Raw genomic sequence first — 15,577 nt, forward strand, 5'->3', positions numbered from 1 at the left:
GATTCACCTGAATTGCAACTCCCGTTAGTCTCCATATGGAAACCAGAACCTTGAATGATTTAGAATGTTTTTAGCGTTCTCCAACCGTCGTAGCTTGTGGCGCCATGCCTTCTGCCTCCTTTGGCTAAAACGACCCCTCCCTCATGATAGCCGAGGGCACTTGAGGCATCCAATACCAGAGGGCTGTCCGCCACAACACCGAATGCCAGCACTAGAATGCGACATTTTTTCTAGAAGCTGATTAAACACCCAGATGGCGCTCTTAGCAGGAAGGTTTTTTTCCTCCTTGGTGACACCACATACGGGCAAGAAGGGCTGCTAACCCAGGGGCTCTGATTGGCTGGAGGATTTGGTGTTCGTTTGCCCCCCTCTACGCCATGCTTCGAGCAGATGACTGACTGTTCCTGCTTATTAGCGTCGTTTTCATATCTCTTCTCCGCCACGATATCAATCTAAATGCTGCGTATTTGGATACTACTGTCACTAGATACGAAACTTGGCGGTACACACGGACCACGAACAGCTCATATGCGACTCGACTAGTCTGGGGTGAAGTGGCTCGCAACTCGTTAGTAAGAAGGAAGAGCCACAGCTGGGCGATAACACATGCCAAGTGGAGAGACGATGAATCTCGGCATCGCAGAGGCATCAATGCACGTGCGCTCTACCCACTTGCGCTGGCACGGCTCGGATCACGTCTCGACCTCGAATATGGAGCAGCAGCAGCTCTTTCAACGGTTTTTCGTTGCATGGATATCGGGAGGATAGCCTTGATGCTACATCGCCGAGCACATGTCAGAAGAGCGGATCACATCTGCGGCGCCTCACTTAACCTACCGGCCTAGTCAGCACTGCCTTGCCGCCCGCAGGAACACCCTTTGGTAGCTTGCAGGACGTGCCTTGCCTAGCTGGCCTTCTGCCGCTTCTTCTCTGTATCCAAGGCGATTCCAATCACCCCGCAAAGCACCAAATTCTCCGTAGGGTAAGGCGGCACGGAGGGCGCATCTTAGGACGGGCTAAAACTGTCAACGAGGAGTGACCGTAAGCCCTTTGTCTTGTTCTAGAATCGTGACAAGAGGCTAAACAGCACCGAACGCAGAGCTGATGCCTCAAGCTGCCTCAAGCCAAGCACGGATTGCTTCAGGTGTCATCGGCCAGACACGCACTAATGCCTCTTGATACGGTCCCCGTATTTCCCGGAAGACGACACCGCAGAATGCTACCGTACTCTGGCACATACTTGTATTTTTGTACCATGGTCCATTGGAGGCCCTTGCAATCTTCATGCCACCTCCCCCGACGCTATTGGGATGCTGGACTAATGCTCGCCTCACTTACTTGCTCCGGCCAGTGTTAGCCTCATCTGGCTAGGTCTCCTCTGCTAGCGTGGTAGATGGACGAATGGCATCGTTGCTCAAGGATCGGCGACGCCGCTCCCTCTGCTAGCGCTTCGTACAAAATATACGCGATTCGGCATGTCTATGTGCACCTAGAATGACGGTGCTAATACCAAAGCAGACCGAGCTGATAAGCTCAATAGGTGCCCTCGTGCCCAATAATCATCAGCTGGCGGCGTCTAATACGGGGCAGCCGCGTCTTGACTCGACTGAGTTAGAGAGATGGGCGAGCAAGCTATTTGCCCTTCGTTAAAGTGATGACAGTCATCGCTAGGCAAGGCAGGAAAAGGCAGAAGTTAGCCATGATCAACAAATCGCTCCCGTCTCGAGAAGGCTATGTGTCAACTCCATATCTCGAGACCCTGTTCCGCTTTGGTGGGTTCCTGTCTTCCCTTTTAGAGGATCCGCCGCGCTTCGACCGAAAGATTAGACAGGGAAGCAGCGACACGTTTGATTGTTGGTCAAATCTTTACGAGTCAGTGTCAAGTAACGTCAGTTTATCTTCCCTTGCCTGGTCTATTACATAGTAGGTATTACTATGACAGCTACTCCGCAATCTCGAGCATTAAGCGCTCAAAGCTGAAGGAGATGGCGCGTTTGGTTTCCCCCTCATTGGAATCATCGACTCAATATCGCTCCACCAGCATCCATCGCTTATTGCAGCTGAGAGGAAACCCCTCATGACGTTCAACCGTCAGCAGCAGTATGCTCCTGGTCCAGACAGGATCGAGCTCCGGGATGTCTGTGCGCCACGCATTGGCACCCAATCTTACAGCTTGGAAAGAATTCGTGCATTTGCGTAGCATCAACCGCTATGCCAAGGAGCGGATTGGTCATTTGAAACGCAACCGCTGAACGACAATCCTCTCCTCTTTACGACGCAGATGATACCTATAATGGAACTGTATCCATTCTAAACGCATCACCTTGATTCAAGCTTAATCCGATCAATGCGACGGTAAGAAATCAGAGCTAATTGGGCAGCGTGCTCTTTGTTCTTCACAAGCTGAGCTGTTCCTAGTTGGCCTCCCTTCCACCGCGACCATTCGATAGCGCCTCCCCTCCGCCTCTTCGTCTCTAAGCTCAGGGAAAATCGGCATTGACGACTTCAACTTTTGCGGAGTAATCGTTTACTAGAGTTGCCAGACTTGACAAACTCGCGATGGGATCATTCTGCGTCTCTCGGCTCACCCCCTCCCCATGGTGGAGTTTCAATTACGTACAAACTTGCAACTTCCTGGAGCAAAGGCGAGATCCTGGAATCTGGGCAACTCCATTTTGCCCCATCGACTAAACACATGCTCCAAGATGCAAGAGATGCAAATATCTCTTTGTCATGGCAAATCCGGGGCCCCAGGTTTTGGCAGATGAATCTGGTGGCAAGCAGTCGGGAAGAGGACCCAATGGGTCCAGCCCGTGCCCATGTGGAAACTTGGTCGACATCATCGCCACCAGTTTGGACTTTGAGGCCTCGCCGAGATGCTTTTATTTTCTGTTTAAAACGAGGCTGAACTCAATTAACGAGGAATCCAAGGCCGTGCGATCGTAGCGCGACTACCATATACGGGCTTTCGCGACGCCTTGGGGCTCGGCAATTCGCGGCTGAGCCCTCGTGCACGGATTCCGCGCGGAATCACGAATTTTGCGTTTTCAGCTGCACCGTTATTGTCTTGCATTTGCGTGCTGATTGGGCGCGTAGTGGGCTCTCGCTCTTGATGTGATTAGCCAATGGCAAGATTTTTAATTACAGCTCCCCTGTATTTGTTCTCTTGGTGTGGCTTTTGCCACTGATTCATGGGGCGAGCCTTGTTTTTGGGTCGCTGACACTGCTCTGTTGCTGTGGCTTCAAGCCACTCCGACAGCCATGCTCTGGAAAATTGAGACGAGAACGGCTGTTGGGTGCAATGCGACAGCTCAATTTCACTACTGCATGCAGCTTCCGAAGACATCCGGTCAGAATATTCAGGGGGCTGGAGTTACGCGAATGACAATGCGACACGACTCCAATGTCAAGAGAGACGTTTTCAGCCAAGCAGAAAACAAAAAACTAGAGCGAGGAATACACAATCAACCTGGTTTACGAGCCATCCAACCATTTATTCTCGATTTGTTCGAAACCTTCTAGCCTGGGTTTTTAACTTTCTTCTTCCCCAGACGGTTAACCAGGCCCCCAAGCGAAGGAGGCGCCGCGCTTGGGCGAAGAGAGTTTTTCTCTAATTGCTTCTAATTGCCTATTGAGGGAATTTGAGCGTGAACGTGGCTTGGTCGAACAAGTGGTTGGCTGTCGCTTCTCATCGGGGCAGTTGCTCTTTTTTAACAAGGCCTGGTTTCCGCGCGGCTGGTGGCAAATGGAAAGGTTTCCGCCTTTTGCATCTCGATCTTTGCTGGCGTGTCATTTTGGATGCGACTTATTCGTCCATTTGTCTTTCTATGCTTTCTACGCTTGTTTGTTCAGAGTTTACTAACTGCTTTTGCTCTTTTTGCCTCGTGTTCGAGATCTTGGCTTTCTTGGCTTTTTTGACGGTCTTGAACGGGTTTTCAATGGCCTTGAAAGTAAGTTTGGGGTATCTGTCTTTGCTGGAGTTACATGCCCTCTTGTATTGCTGTGGCTTGGTTCATATGTTGTTCATGTGAAGAACTGGGAGACGGAGTTTTTTCCCCACTGAAATGGCTACGGCGAAGAGGTAAGTGAACTATTTGTCTAGCATGCTAACAATGGTGCATAGCTGTGTATGGCGTCCGTAGGATGTTTCGTAGACTTTGACTCCTAGTCTTCTAACTGATCTTGTGACGGCCTTTCTGATCATACACAGAATCTCAGGAAATATTATTTCTTTCATGTCTTATAAACGGGGTTTATGGCTTTGTAGATTTCGTCCCCTTTTACAACAATGGTCATCGTGGCCAAGTGAGTTAACCAGCTCATCTGCATGACATGGCCAAGATCCATCTCTTTTGCTTCAATCCAAAACACAGTTTGCTTCTGCTCCTGTGATAAGTAGGCAGTATACAGAGTATGGGCCAGTACTACGAATCTTTCACTGGGGAGACAAGTTCGGCATGGACAAATTGGCGTTTTTCTCTTATTGCAAAGGGTGATGGCTTATCTGCTAGCTATATATATATAATTGCTCAATTCATTTACGTCGATGAACTATTTGTTAAAGAAGGACGCGACGTATTAAATGCTACAAATGAATAGCAATTTTAGAAATAAAGAGTCAAGTATCGTATGGATGAACTGCAAGAGTGGCCGGTTGCACTTCTACTTTATCCAATGACTTTTGAAAAGAGGAAAATGAAGCCCGCTGGTCAATCGAATCAGGAAATTGTCTTTTTATAATGATACTAGTGATTGCAAAGACGTATGAACATCGGGTGGGATTCGACTGACAATGGTCAAACTGACTCTTAGATATCTTGGCCCCCTTTCTATAATTACGAACTAGTCTGCTTTTGTAGCTCCTCGTGAATAAATTAGCTACTAGTCTTGATTGATAGCAGGAGAAATAGTACATTCCCGCTTTGTATGGTCTGTTCTATAAACTAGTTGTTTACCCTACAATTTCGTGCCTCGTATCGTAGGATATATCTACCCTAGGAACCGAAATATTGTCCATTCTTTATATGGTTTCAGTTTGGATTTATTGGCAGTGGAGTATCTTGATCCTTTTACTTAACTAATGAAGCGCTTTATGTCTTATTCATTGACTTGTAGAACATAAAAATGCGAGGGCGTAATATCCTCATGAATGAGAAGCCTATTCATTACTCTTCTTCTTCTTCTTTCGTGTATGTTGTCAAGCATATTGATCTCGTTTCATTTACTGTAGTAAGGAAATGATGGATGAATACTTCTTAGAGCTCAGGGGATTTCGTCGATTATATACTGCCATTTATTAGGGAACAGTTATCCGCCACCTATTTTCATGATCCAGCACCCCGGCTGTAGCTTAATAACATGAAGACGGTTAGTCTGCGTATTAAAATATGCAACTAGTAGATACATGAAGAAGTTATAGCGTCAGGAGCGTCAGGAGCATCAGGAGCATCAGGAGCATCAGGAGCATCAGGAGCATCAGGAGCAGTACCAGCAGTGGTAGTAAAGATAGTAAAGGTGCATGTAGTAGAGATAGTAGATGCAATAGATGAATAGCAGTAGTAGCAGTAGTAGCCCACGCTATAGCTAATTGCTAGATAACAGAATGATGGTACTGAATAAGTTTCCCTTTTATCATTCTTTCTTGATATTTGGGTCATCTTTTCTTTATATTATTGGAAAAATGTAATGGCCTGTGTCCCTTTCCCCATCGTCCATGAACCCCGCACTAACGCCATGCTATTTGGAACCGCGCAAAATTACCCGCTGTCCACTATCAGAGGCTACCAGCCACTACGCCCATGGCGAAATGTATTTCAGATTACCACATCCACATCAGATTACCACATCATTGAGAAACCGCAAAAAGTAACTGCCAAGACAGGGGTTCGAACCCTGGAATCTCTCGATAATGGTGTCAAATATTTATACTTAAAACCATCGCCTTAACCACTCGGCCATCTTGGCTACAGGCACTAACTAGCGCTAACGCGAGTCTGCGGGTTGTTATATAGAAGCGTCGTCCACGCGATGTGCCATTCATTGCACATATTTTTACGTGAAGGTGCGGATAAGAGTTTCTTATTTGGTTATTCAGATTCATGTTATAGCCGTTGTTGCGTATTTCGGATTATCAAGCAAGAAATGAAGCTTGGTGGTAGGTGAAATACGACATATAATATAGCATGTAGGGAATATATAGATAGCAGACGTAATCTGGTGTGAGCAATGAATCCTAGGAAAAGGTCCGATGTCTCTATCATCAGTACTTCGTCTAAAGAGCATTTGAGTCTTGACAGCTTTTATTTCATTACCCAAAAGTCGCATTGAATCCTCCGAATATTTAAGCACATACGCCTGTTTAGAAGGAATGGGTGAATCGCAACGCTCTTTTCATGTCCCGCAGCTACAAACTGCAGAAGGCAAATAATCTCGTAAGACAACGCGTTTACCAATGGCTGAAATGAAATTGACATTAGGACATGACGAAGCATGCTATACATGACCAAGTAAGCAGCGTGGGACGATATCGCAAAGACCCAACAATCCATATGCGACATACTAGCGGATCAGCATTCTACGTATGAGACTTCGAGGCCGCTTTCATGTCCTCGATCATCCGCATTGGCATAGTATGTAGTAAATATTAGTAAATATTAGTAAATATTAGTAAATATTAGTAAATATTAGTAAATATTAGTAAATATTAGTAAATATTAGTAAATATTTGCTAATTCCGTAGTCGTATTCAAGTTTTTGGGATATAGGTGTTAAACACTCTTCAACATCCGCCTTGCTAAATTTGCGCAATCTGTATGCCCTTTATGACGGGAATATACGAGAACGACAGAACATATGATGAGTTTTATATTTATAATAGTCATATCTGTAATATCCAAGTTTTACAATGCTCCATCCTCTATTCAAGCTTATCCGGGCAAGTGTTGCTTCAAGGCCACCGGGCGGCCAATTAATACGAAGATGAAAGCTACGTCTCTTACACAACGCTTCAGAGATTAAGCTTTTAAATTATTTCTTAGGGATTTATATGAGTTTTTTAGACTTTAGAACTATCCATTGATGTTCAGCGATGCCATCATTCCATGCGATTGCGCGCAATCTCAACTAGCTATAGTGTTTCTTGCGCTGTAAAATGATTGACTGTGTAAGAGTTTAAGAACAGGGAGTGAGTTGATAGCCTATGTAGTTCTAGAGATGGGACGAACATTAAGGCGTTGAAATCGTGAGACGTGCTTGTACATCCATTTACAGACGATAGAGGTCTAGTTTGCCGACACAGCACTGATATGCGACGATTGAACTTGTGCATACAGCAACCGTAACGCAGGCGTATTAAATCCAGAAAAGTAACAATAGTTCTTTACTAGAGATTACAGTCAGTGGATGCATAACAGCAACCTAGACTTCATAATTAGTGAGAGACAATATCTGCGCGAGTTTTATAGAGGGCATGTGTAGTAAGTTCACCATCAATGAGCTCATAGCTTAGAGGGTGGAACATCCATGATTTGCTGCACTTTTTTGATACCTTTATGTTTACAAGCTCTTCTTATATCAGCTTGCTAACATTTAGTAGTGTTGTGTTCAGATAATAGGTAAAAAGCCTCTACTGATTCGCTGCGCATGGCCATGTATGTAGTGCTTCATCAGCTGAACTATGACATCGGAGACATTTAAATGGCCTACAGCTAGAGTAACATAGGTATTCAGTGTTTTTTAAAGGATGTACTTAGTTTTCATAGTGTAGTTGATCGAAATCTTCTCAAGCACACCATCAGGTCTCCCTCCGCTCTAGGACGCATTTCTTAAACTTCATCAAACACTACTTAGGAAAATATAGATAACGCAGCTCTTAATAGCAAAAGTTATGAAATTGTTCATAGTGTATCAGAATATATAGATATGCCTCACAGTATCCTCCAATGCGACTTATTGAGATGAGAAGGGCAATTTTGTCACCCCAGACCTGGATAACACATCATCCTGGTACTCAACGGAAATATGTGCAATGAAACTATAGGAAGGCATACATCTTAATAAAAACAAACCTCTGGAGTTTGGTACGTTTGCTCCCAACCCTGTACTTTATCTCAAAGACTTCTCGTCTCTCTAGGAAGGTACAATGGGAATCCATATTGCATTGTCTAAAAAAAGACTCTATTAACAAATCAGCCACAGTTTAGCATGCCATAAATGTTTTTGAGCTGAATAAACGTTACTCAAGAATGCTTGGAAGAAGAGATGAAAAAAAGTCCTGTATGGGTGCTAATACGTGTAAGTCATATGCAATATGTAACTAGTTAAATATCTATATTCATCTAATGCCACTAATAGCGACTACGTCAGACATTCGACGGGCAGTTTAAACAGTATAGTTACTTTTTATTGCTGTAAATAGGAAAAAAAGGCGAGAATACTCGCCATGCGGAATCTTCAGCAGTTATGTTTCATACCCTGGTGCATAGTATATCGCAGCCTACTACGACTAATTCCTTGAGCCAATATATTCAAACGTTTCAATGAATCACAATCATAAATGACAGCTGTCATTTATTTCTCAGACTCCAAGGTCCCCCACATGTCGGGCTACTATCTCGCTAACACGTCAATGTAATTCTCTCCCTGGATAAGGGATTCACAGGATCAAAAGGGAGTGTCAGAGACGTCTGAAGTGCACATCGTGAGTCACAGTGGAGGATATTCTCCACAAGCAAAACTACTGTCTCAATGAGCCCCTTCGCTCAGCAGAGTCCAGATTTGCCTCTGTCTCGGAGTACCTACTCCGCAAGTGTAAATTTTGAGAGAGCATGAACGATCAGCTGGTCCCACAGTGACGGATAAAGTACAGATCAATGCCCGCCCGGTTTACAACTCCGACGGAAAGTCTCCGAGTTCATGGGCTGCCATTCGCATAGATAGGCAAGGAGCTCCCGTTACCAACATGACAGGTGACAAATGACAGACTGGGGAAAGGCAAAGCTGGGATTACGTACTACTACAAGTACTATTAGTAGTAGCAATAGTCCGAGGCCAGGAAATGTTGGGATTGAAACCAAAAGCCCTCTCCTCAGCTGAGTCGTACTCCATATTGTTGCTGCCAATCACGGAACACTGCGGTCTCGGACAAGACATCTGGCTGCATTTCGTGGCATGGAGCACAGACCGTAGCTGAGAGACCGGTGAGGCCACTGCGGCACGAGATTGGGGGCCGCTGACAAGTCGAAACGCCATGTAGTATTCACATACGTGTACAACGCTGCTATCTCAGAAGCCGAGAGTAAGAGGCGTTTTTCAGGACAGCGCTTTGTTTTGAGGCAACGCCACTCTCTGGCCGGTGAGCAGCGGTCCCCTGCTCACCTCATGCAGATGTTGTGCAAGTGGCAGACGTGGAAGAGACAAGTTGTACCGCTCACATGCAAATTCACGGGCCGACAACAGCGGCGTAACATCCATTTCGGGGCAATTATATCGTGCATCCGTCCCTGTCGCAGCACATGCGGCTGTTGGTTCGTGCCGTTGGGGCTCATCGCTAGGGCCACTGGGCAGCCTTTGCGCTTTGGACTCTGTACGAACCGCTGCTCATTTTCTAGCTTCCTTGCCTCCTCACACGAAAAATTCTCCCAACAGCTTACAGTCGCGTCTTGAGAAATTGGTACAAGTGTCTCATAATCGGCGGCAGTAGTGGCGCGATTCTGGCGTGGAGATTGTGTAAGTGACGCTAATCGGCCTCTTCCGACAGCCATCTGTCATCGCTTTCGGTATGGGTGTATCCGGTTTCACTAACACGCCCACCTGTCTGTCAACTCTGGCCGGATCCCAGTTCCGTCGATCGGAAAGGGGCCGGGTCTCCATGGTCAAGCTGCACGTTGAATCCACGTAAATTTCATCACGCTTTCCAAGAACTTGGCCTGGGGAAGAAAAAAGAAGCGTCGGCGCAGCGTTGGCTATGCCCAGAGGGAATGCCCTGGCTTGCACTGCGAGCGAATATCAACATGGTTCATTCGAAATAGTGTTAATGATTAGCCCTCAGCCTCAGGCAAGCTGAAGATGCGGCTGAAGTGACGAGTGAAAAGCTGGTCGGACTTTGATAAATTTGGAATCGAGTTTCCATAGGCGAAATAAAGCCCGGCCCTGGTTCGCCTGTTGGAAAAAAAAGCTCCCTCGTCCGCCAAGCCGTGGCTTCAGAATCTGAGATGGATCCCAGTTTAAGATCTGTACAAGCAAGCATGTCAAAAAAGATCTGATTTCGAATGACATGTCTTGGTGGCTGGTCGATAACAGGCTCCATTCTCTAGGCACTGATCCGCTCGCTCGTATTTCTCATTCAATATCAGGTCACATTTCGTTAATATCAACAGCTATTCCGCCCCCAGGATGCATTCAATCCCGCGTTGACTCAGACGAGTCTCGAGCTGTGGTACGGCAGACAAGCAGGGTAGCAACGCCAGACCCTCAACTTCGACAGCACTAAACAACGCCACCTGAAGGCGCCAGTCCAAGCTTGTCGCTTAATATCTTGGACGGAACGCAATCCGTATGGCCCGTTATGGTCCGCGGTCTCCTATTTCCCATATTACTGCAGGCATCATTTCAAAATTCAGCTTCTTATCCCGCGTGGTTCGAATCTAGCGTTTGAGAGACGTTGCCTCAATCGACTAGACTAATGTCGCAAGTTAGCATACAGCCGGGTATAACAGGTAGCAGATAATTATTGTTGGCCGAATGAATATAAATCAATTCTAGCCCGGTATTGAGTGTGTCATAATAAAGACGTAGGTACCGCAAGTCAATCTTGCAAGCACATCGGAGGTTGTCTGGCTGGGCTCAGCTTTCGTAGTCCACTCAATTTCGCTGCCCTGTGGATGCTTCCCAGCCATTCATTGTCTCTGTCGCTTCTGATAACTTCTCATATGTAGCATGCAATGCTACTTAGAAGAATGAGCCTCGAATGTAGAATGAACTGGTAGATGTACATACATAGTATGCCATCGAGGATTGATCTAGTGCGTTGAACTGTTGATCCTAGCTTCACATGACTATCCGGCGCAATGCCCTGGACCTGATCGTCATAATCTACAGTTAGCATTGCGACCAGAGCTTCTCGGCCCTTCCTCAGGCTCAGGATGTCTACCATGTTTCACTTTATTCTTCAGGACTTGCTGCCTGATGTGCAGTGTTGATCCTCTATACCCAGCATATACCAATGCTAGAAGCATGCAAGCTCACAGTACCTATTCTAAATTAGAGCTGCCCGCTAATATCAACTGCCCGCTAATTCTTACCCGTAATCCAAGGCGCAATAACGTCAATGTGACATTGGTCATATTAGCGATGGCTTACCATAACCACAACTGCTTAATGTTGGTGGTGCTTGAGAGATTGAAGCTGGGTGAAGCTAGAGAAGCATTCTTGGGCGGCTTCGTTATGTCCGATGCCGCTCTCACGCGCTACGCCATAGACGTGATAGTAACAATAGTGCCTGGAGCTCTCGCCTATGAGCTCCGCACTTGAGCGGCGGCTCAGCAGCGGACCTGGCAGCCTGGCTCTCCGTAGATCTGGGACGGGAGTTGGCTGACATTCATGTACTGCCGGTAGCTCGTGGGATCAGTCCACAGTCGAGACGGATATTTCCGGTCAATCGTAAACCAAAGCCGGCGCTTGACGTTCGGAATGCCAATGGCAAAGACAGCGTTGTCGGTTGCCATGATTCGTATAGGCAGGCTGTGATTATTTGGTCAGTCCATGGTCTAGTCTGGAAATAGCGTATGGTGTCCGCCAAACTAGCTGGCTCTTACGGTAGGCAATCGTGTACGCCTTCTATGTAGTAGCAGCTGTAAGATGACGATAAGCTGCCAAATGTCATTGATGCATCATTCACGCCGCCTCATTTAGCAGATATTGGGGCATCCTAGCCCATGGTACGCACGTGTAGTCCTATGCAAATGATATCCCGTACCCCACGAGTATAGAATACGGGGCATGTCATCTTAACACGGGAAGCTGCATGGTATACCTACCTTCCTTGCCTGCCTATTTATGGACTACGGGGAAGGAAGAAGGAGAGCCTTATTGGGAATTTGGGTGAGGACTGAGCTTTGGTGACAACTGCGCTATGGTATACTGCTGTCCGATTGGGTGGCGATAGTTTATGCCAAAGACACTGACTCATTCATCAGATTAGTATAGACGTATGTTGCGTTCAAGGGGAAAAAGTTATCAACAAACTGATTCTCGTTGCTTCCACGAGTCCGGCACGTGGATGAGATTGGGGAGCGCTACTAGGCGCCATAGTACTGTAGCATAGGAAAATGCTGAGACGTTAGTGCTTCTGATTTGACCCTTGAACTGCTCGCTTCTGAACGATGGGTCTGACCCGCCAAGAAGCAGGGGGTCGTGAATTCAAGCAGGGTGGCTGTTGACTCTGTGACTCTGAATGGCCACAATGGGTTAAGGCAAACCCAAGGCCGGAAATGGCCTTGATAGAGAAATCGGAATAGGAAAGGGGAGCGCACAGGGACATTTGACCCTGAGAGCCAGCTAGCCTACTAGCCCACCAAGTAAAGCATGTCATAAGGTTATGGAGCCAGAGCTATCGCGAACGAATAGGTAAGTGGGAAGGCTGAGGCGATGCCGTCACCTCCAAGAGATCTACCAATAGGCCAAACAAGAGACGAGCGCGGAGTGGTAAATGTTTGGTATCGACCCCATGCCATAATTTGCCCTAATCGGACTCCCTCCAGCATGGATGTTTCGTATTGTGTGTCAAAGATAAGCCGTGGATCATGAGGATAATGACCATTTCGAAAGTTTTCTAGAGGTGCTGCTAGGCGTGGTATAAAAATGAGATTCTGGCAGAACTGACGTATTTGTACATACAGCTTGCACTCGTAGTATGAAGCTGGTAGAACCATCATGATATGTGTCAGAGCAGAGCAACACTACTGAACCTAGAATAATGGGGATGCGGCACACTTGTCAGAAATCGATAAATCACAAATCAGAGCTGTGGGCTGACAGATGGATCAGGTGTCTTGTAATCCAATTACTAACAGTACATGCTCTTTTGTCTTTGAAAATTGTATGCCTTCTCCCTTTTCGCCACGATATGGAAAAAGCGAGACAGCTGTAAGACATATCGTATAGATCTCAGTCTGCCTTGGGCGTCATGGCTCGAAGTAAACCCGCACTAACGGGGATGCTTCTAGGTGCCTGTACCAGATAATATTAGCTGAAAGAATTCTTAAGGGTAATTTTTAAAGGCCTGCCTCGTGCGTTTGAGAATAGAATGGCTCGCAAGGCAAGACTTTTGGTGAACTAAATGTCTTCTAGCAACTTGCTGCTATCCGCAATTGCTGTAGCCCAGCGGTGGCTGACATCTGATGGTTATTAACTGTTATTAACGCAAGGGCTTTCTGCTAGTGGTTTGTAATTGTAGTACAAGTGGTTGGACGCAGCTGCTGCTCATAGCAACATTGTCAATGAACGAACCTTTTTTTTTTTCCTTCCTTTCTTTTCTGAAAAAGACGATATCAGCTACATCCCACAGGGTCCCGGTCTGCCAGCCTATGGCTAGTGGTTGTTGGTAGGTCAGCAATTTGAAATACGATACGAAATCGCACTCCTTAGTTTGAGGAGGAGAGCACCCCGTACAGGAGCTGCAACTTCCGAATGACAGCGTCTTTCTTTCTCTAATTGGTTAGAAAACTGATTGATCGTAAAGGGAGGAAGGCTGTTTTCAACGAAAAGTTGAAGTAAGAGCACTAAAAGATTTACAATGGTGGTCAATACCTAGGGGCTTGACCGATGTCTCCCTGCAGCATAGCAATTGACTCCATGGTTTGACACCACCATTGGATTTATTGTGGCGCAATTCAGAGTAAGGTTCCTTAGGTGGTCATCTGTGTCTATGATTGCGCCCTGGAGTCGGGGCGCTCGTGTGGAGTAGGGAGCATAATAAGGCGAACTCTAAAAGCTCTCGTAGCCAGCTGCCTGAGCGTTCATCTGACATCAAACATGATGCAAAACGAGATACACTCAGAGCTGCGAGAGCAGCGTTTCCCATGATGCGGCGGCGGCGCATTGCCATGTTTCCACTGGCCAATTTGCGTCTCAGCTTGACCGTTGCTCCCGTCGCCTCGGGAGACGCCACTGCACAATGACATGCTGCTGCTGGTGCTATGCCAGACAGCTTGAGAGCATGGACCAAGAGTGGGCAGGGGCCACTTTGTGATGCTGGAGGAGACCTCTGCAAAACCCCTGCATGTATCCCTGCTCATGTCCTTGGCAGTCCATCAAAACCCCTGCGGATTGACCTCTTAGCGCAGGCGCTTGGTGTGCTTCTGGCGGTTCTCCTTGTCCCCGAGCCATCTAGTGCAAGTCTGCTGCTGCTGCCCGTCCTGCTGTCACTCTGAGACCCTGGGCAAGGGACATTAGCCTCTGGTGACGAAGACAGCATCAAACATGTACAGCATCTAGGGGCGTGGATACGAGTTGGGCAGCACACGCCTTTGGAGGTGACGAACTGGCCAAAGGGGCCGAGTGATTGGTGGCGAGGCGGAACATGCTGGGTGGGTAGAACAAAGTAGTAGCTGCTCGGATGGACACGCACCGATCCAGCTTTTCCAAGCAATAAACAGCTGCCTCCCCGGAGCTGCCAGACTCAGAGACGGCTGTCTGAGCTTTTCTTTCTTCTCGATTCCCTCACCCATGTGTGGACTTGGACATACTTGTACGAATATTGTTCGCCGCCCACTGGTTGGAAAGGACGCTGCTTTGTGGCTTTGAGCTTGAGCACGAAAGACGAAACGAACATTGGCTTGGAGCTGCGGCAACCATCAGCGTTCAGCAATCAGCAAAATCAAACCGACAGACGGACGGACGGACGGACGCACGACGACAAATTTGAGAGAAGCGATCCAAGGGTGGGAAACGCCAAAAGGGCTGAGCTCACAAGAGGCTGCTGTATCAAGCTACGGAGTGGCCGCCAGACTTTGATTAAGAAAAAGCAACCCACCGCAGGCCTCTCGTCGTCGCCTGGAGCAAAAACGTGGGAGCAGTTCGTTCCCAGGTACGAAGTACACCGGGAAGCGCCTGGGCCACGGGGCCAAGACACTGAATTGCGCCCACTGCACGAACCCTGCGCAACGGCCAACCCTGCTCGTGCGCACCCGACGCGGATCGCCGCAGTGCATGGCGAGTCCTGCATTCCGATTCTCCCCAAAGTCTGGCCTCTGATCTCGATTCTGCCTGCATCGAACCGCTCGAGTCAGCGGCTCATCGGTTCGCGGACAGACGCACTGGCTCTCATCGCAATATCGCTTGGGGCCTGTCCATGCCTGGCTGCAGCCATCAATTGAGTCTGTGAGTACATGTACCGCGTATTCTTTACTGCCAGTGGTATAGCACCTGCCCTGCGCTAGCTCCCCAGCACTCCCATCTCCAGCACGAGCCCCCCCAGAAGAACAAAGAACAAAAAAAAAAACACCTAAACATACACGGCTGCATTGCTGTGTAAGGCGGCGTCACGATCGCTCTGTGGCCCTGGAGCTGCTGGTCGCCT

At 47.4% G+C, this 15,577-nt stretch overlaps 1 protein-coding gene and 1 non-coding gene across 2 annotated transcripts; both read right to left on the reverse strand.

Annotated features, from left to right (window-relative positions):
- Window positions 1-5,870: 5,870 nt before the first annotated feature.
- On the reverse strand, window positions 5,871-5,964 carry TrAtP1_003797. Its single transcript has one exon. It is a non-coding gene; the product is annotated as a tRNA-Leu (tRNA).
- A 5,573-nt stretch (window positions 5,965-11,537) lies between these two features.
- TrAtP1_003798 (uncharacterized protein) lies at window positions 11,538-11,881 on the reverse strand (the record flags this gene model as incomplete). Its single annotated transcript, XM_066112039.1, has 2 exons — window positions 11,538-11,739; window positions 11,814-11,881. 2 exons carry the CDS (start codon window positions 11,879-11,881, stop codon window positions 11,538-11,540), a joined length of 270 nt encoding a protein of 89 aa, XP_065968121.1.
- Window positions 11,882-15,577: the final 3,696 nt, after the last annotated feature.

The sequence above is a fragment of the Trichoderma atroviride genome, chromosome 2, assembly GCF_020647795.1.
Source record: "Trichoderma atroviride chromosome 2, complete sequence".
NCBI lineage: Eukaryota > Fungi > Ascomycota > Sordariomycetes > Hypocreales > Hypocreaceae > Trichoderma > Trichoderma atroviride.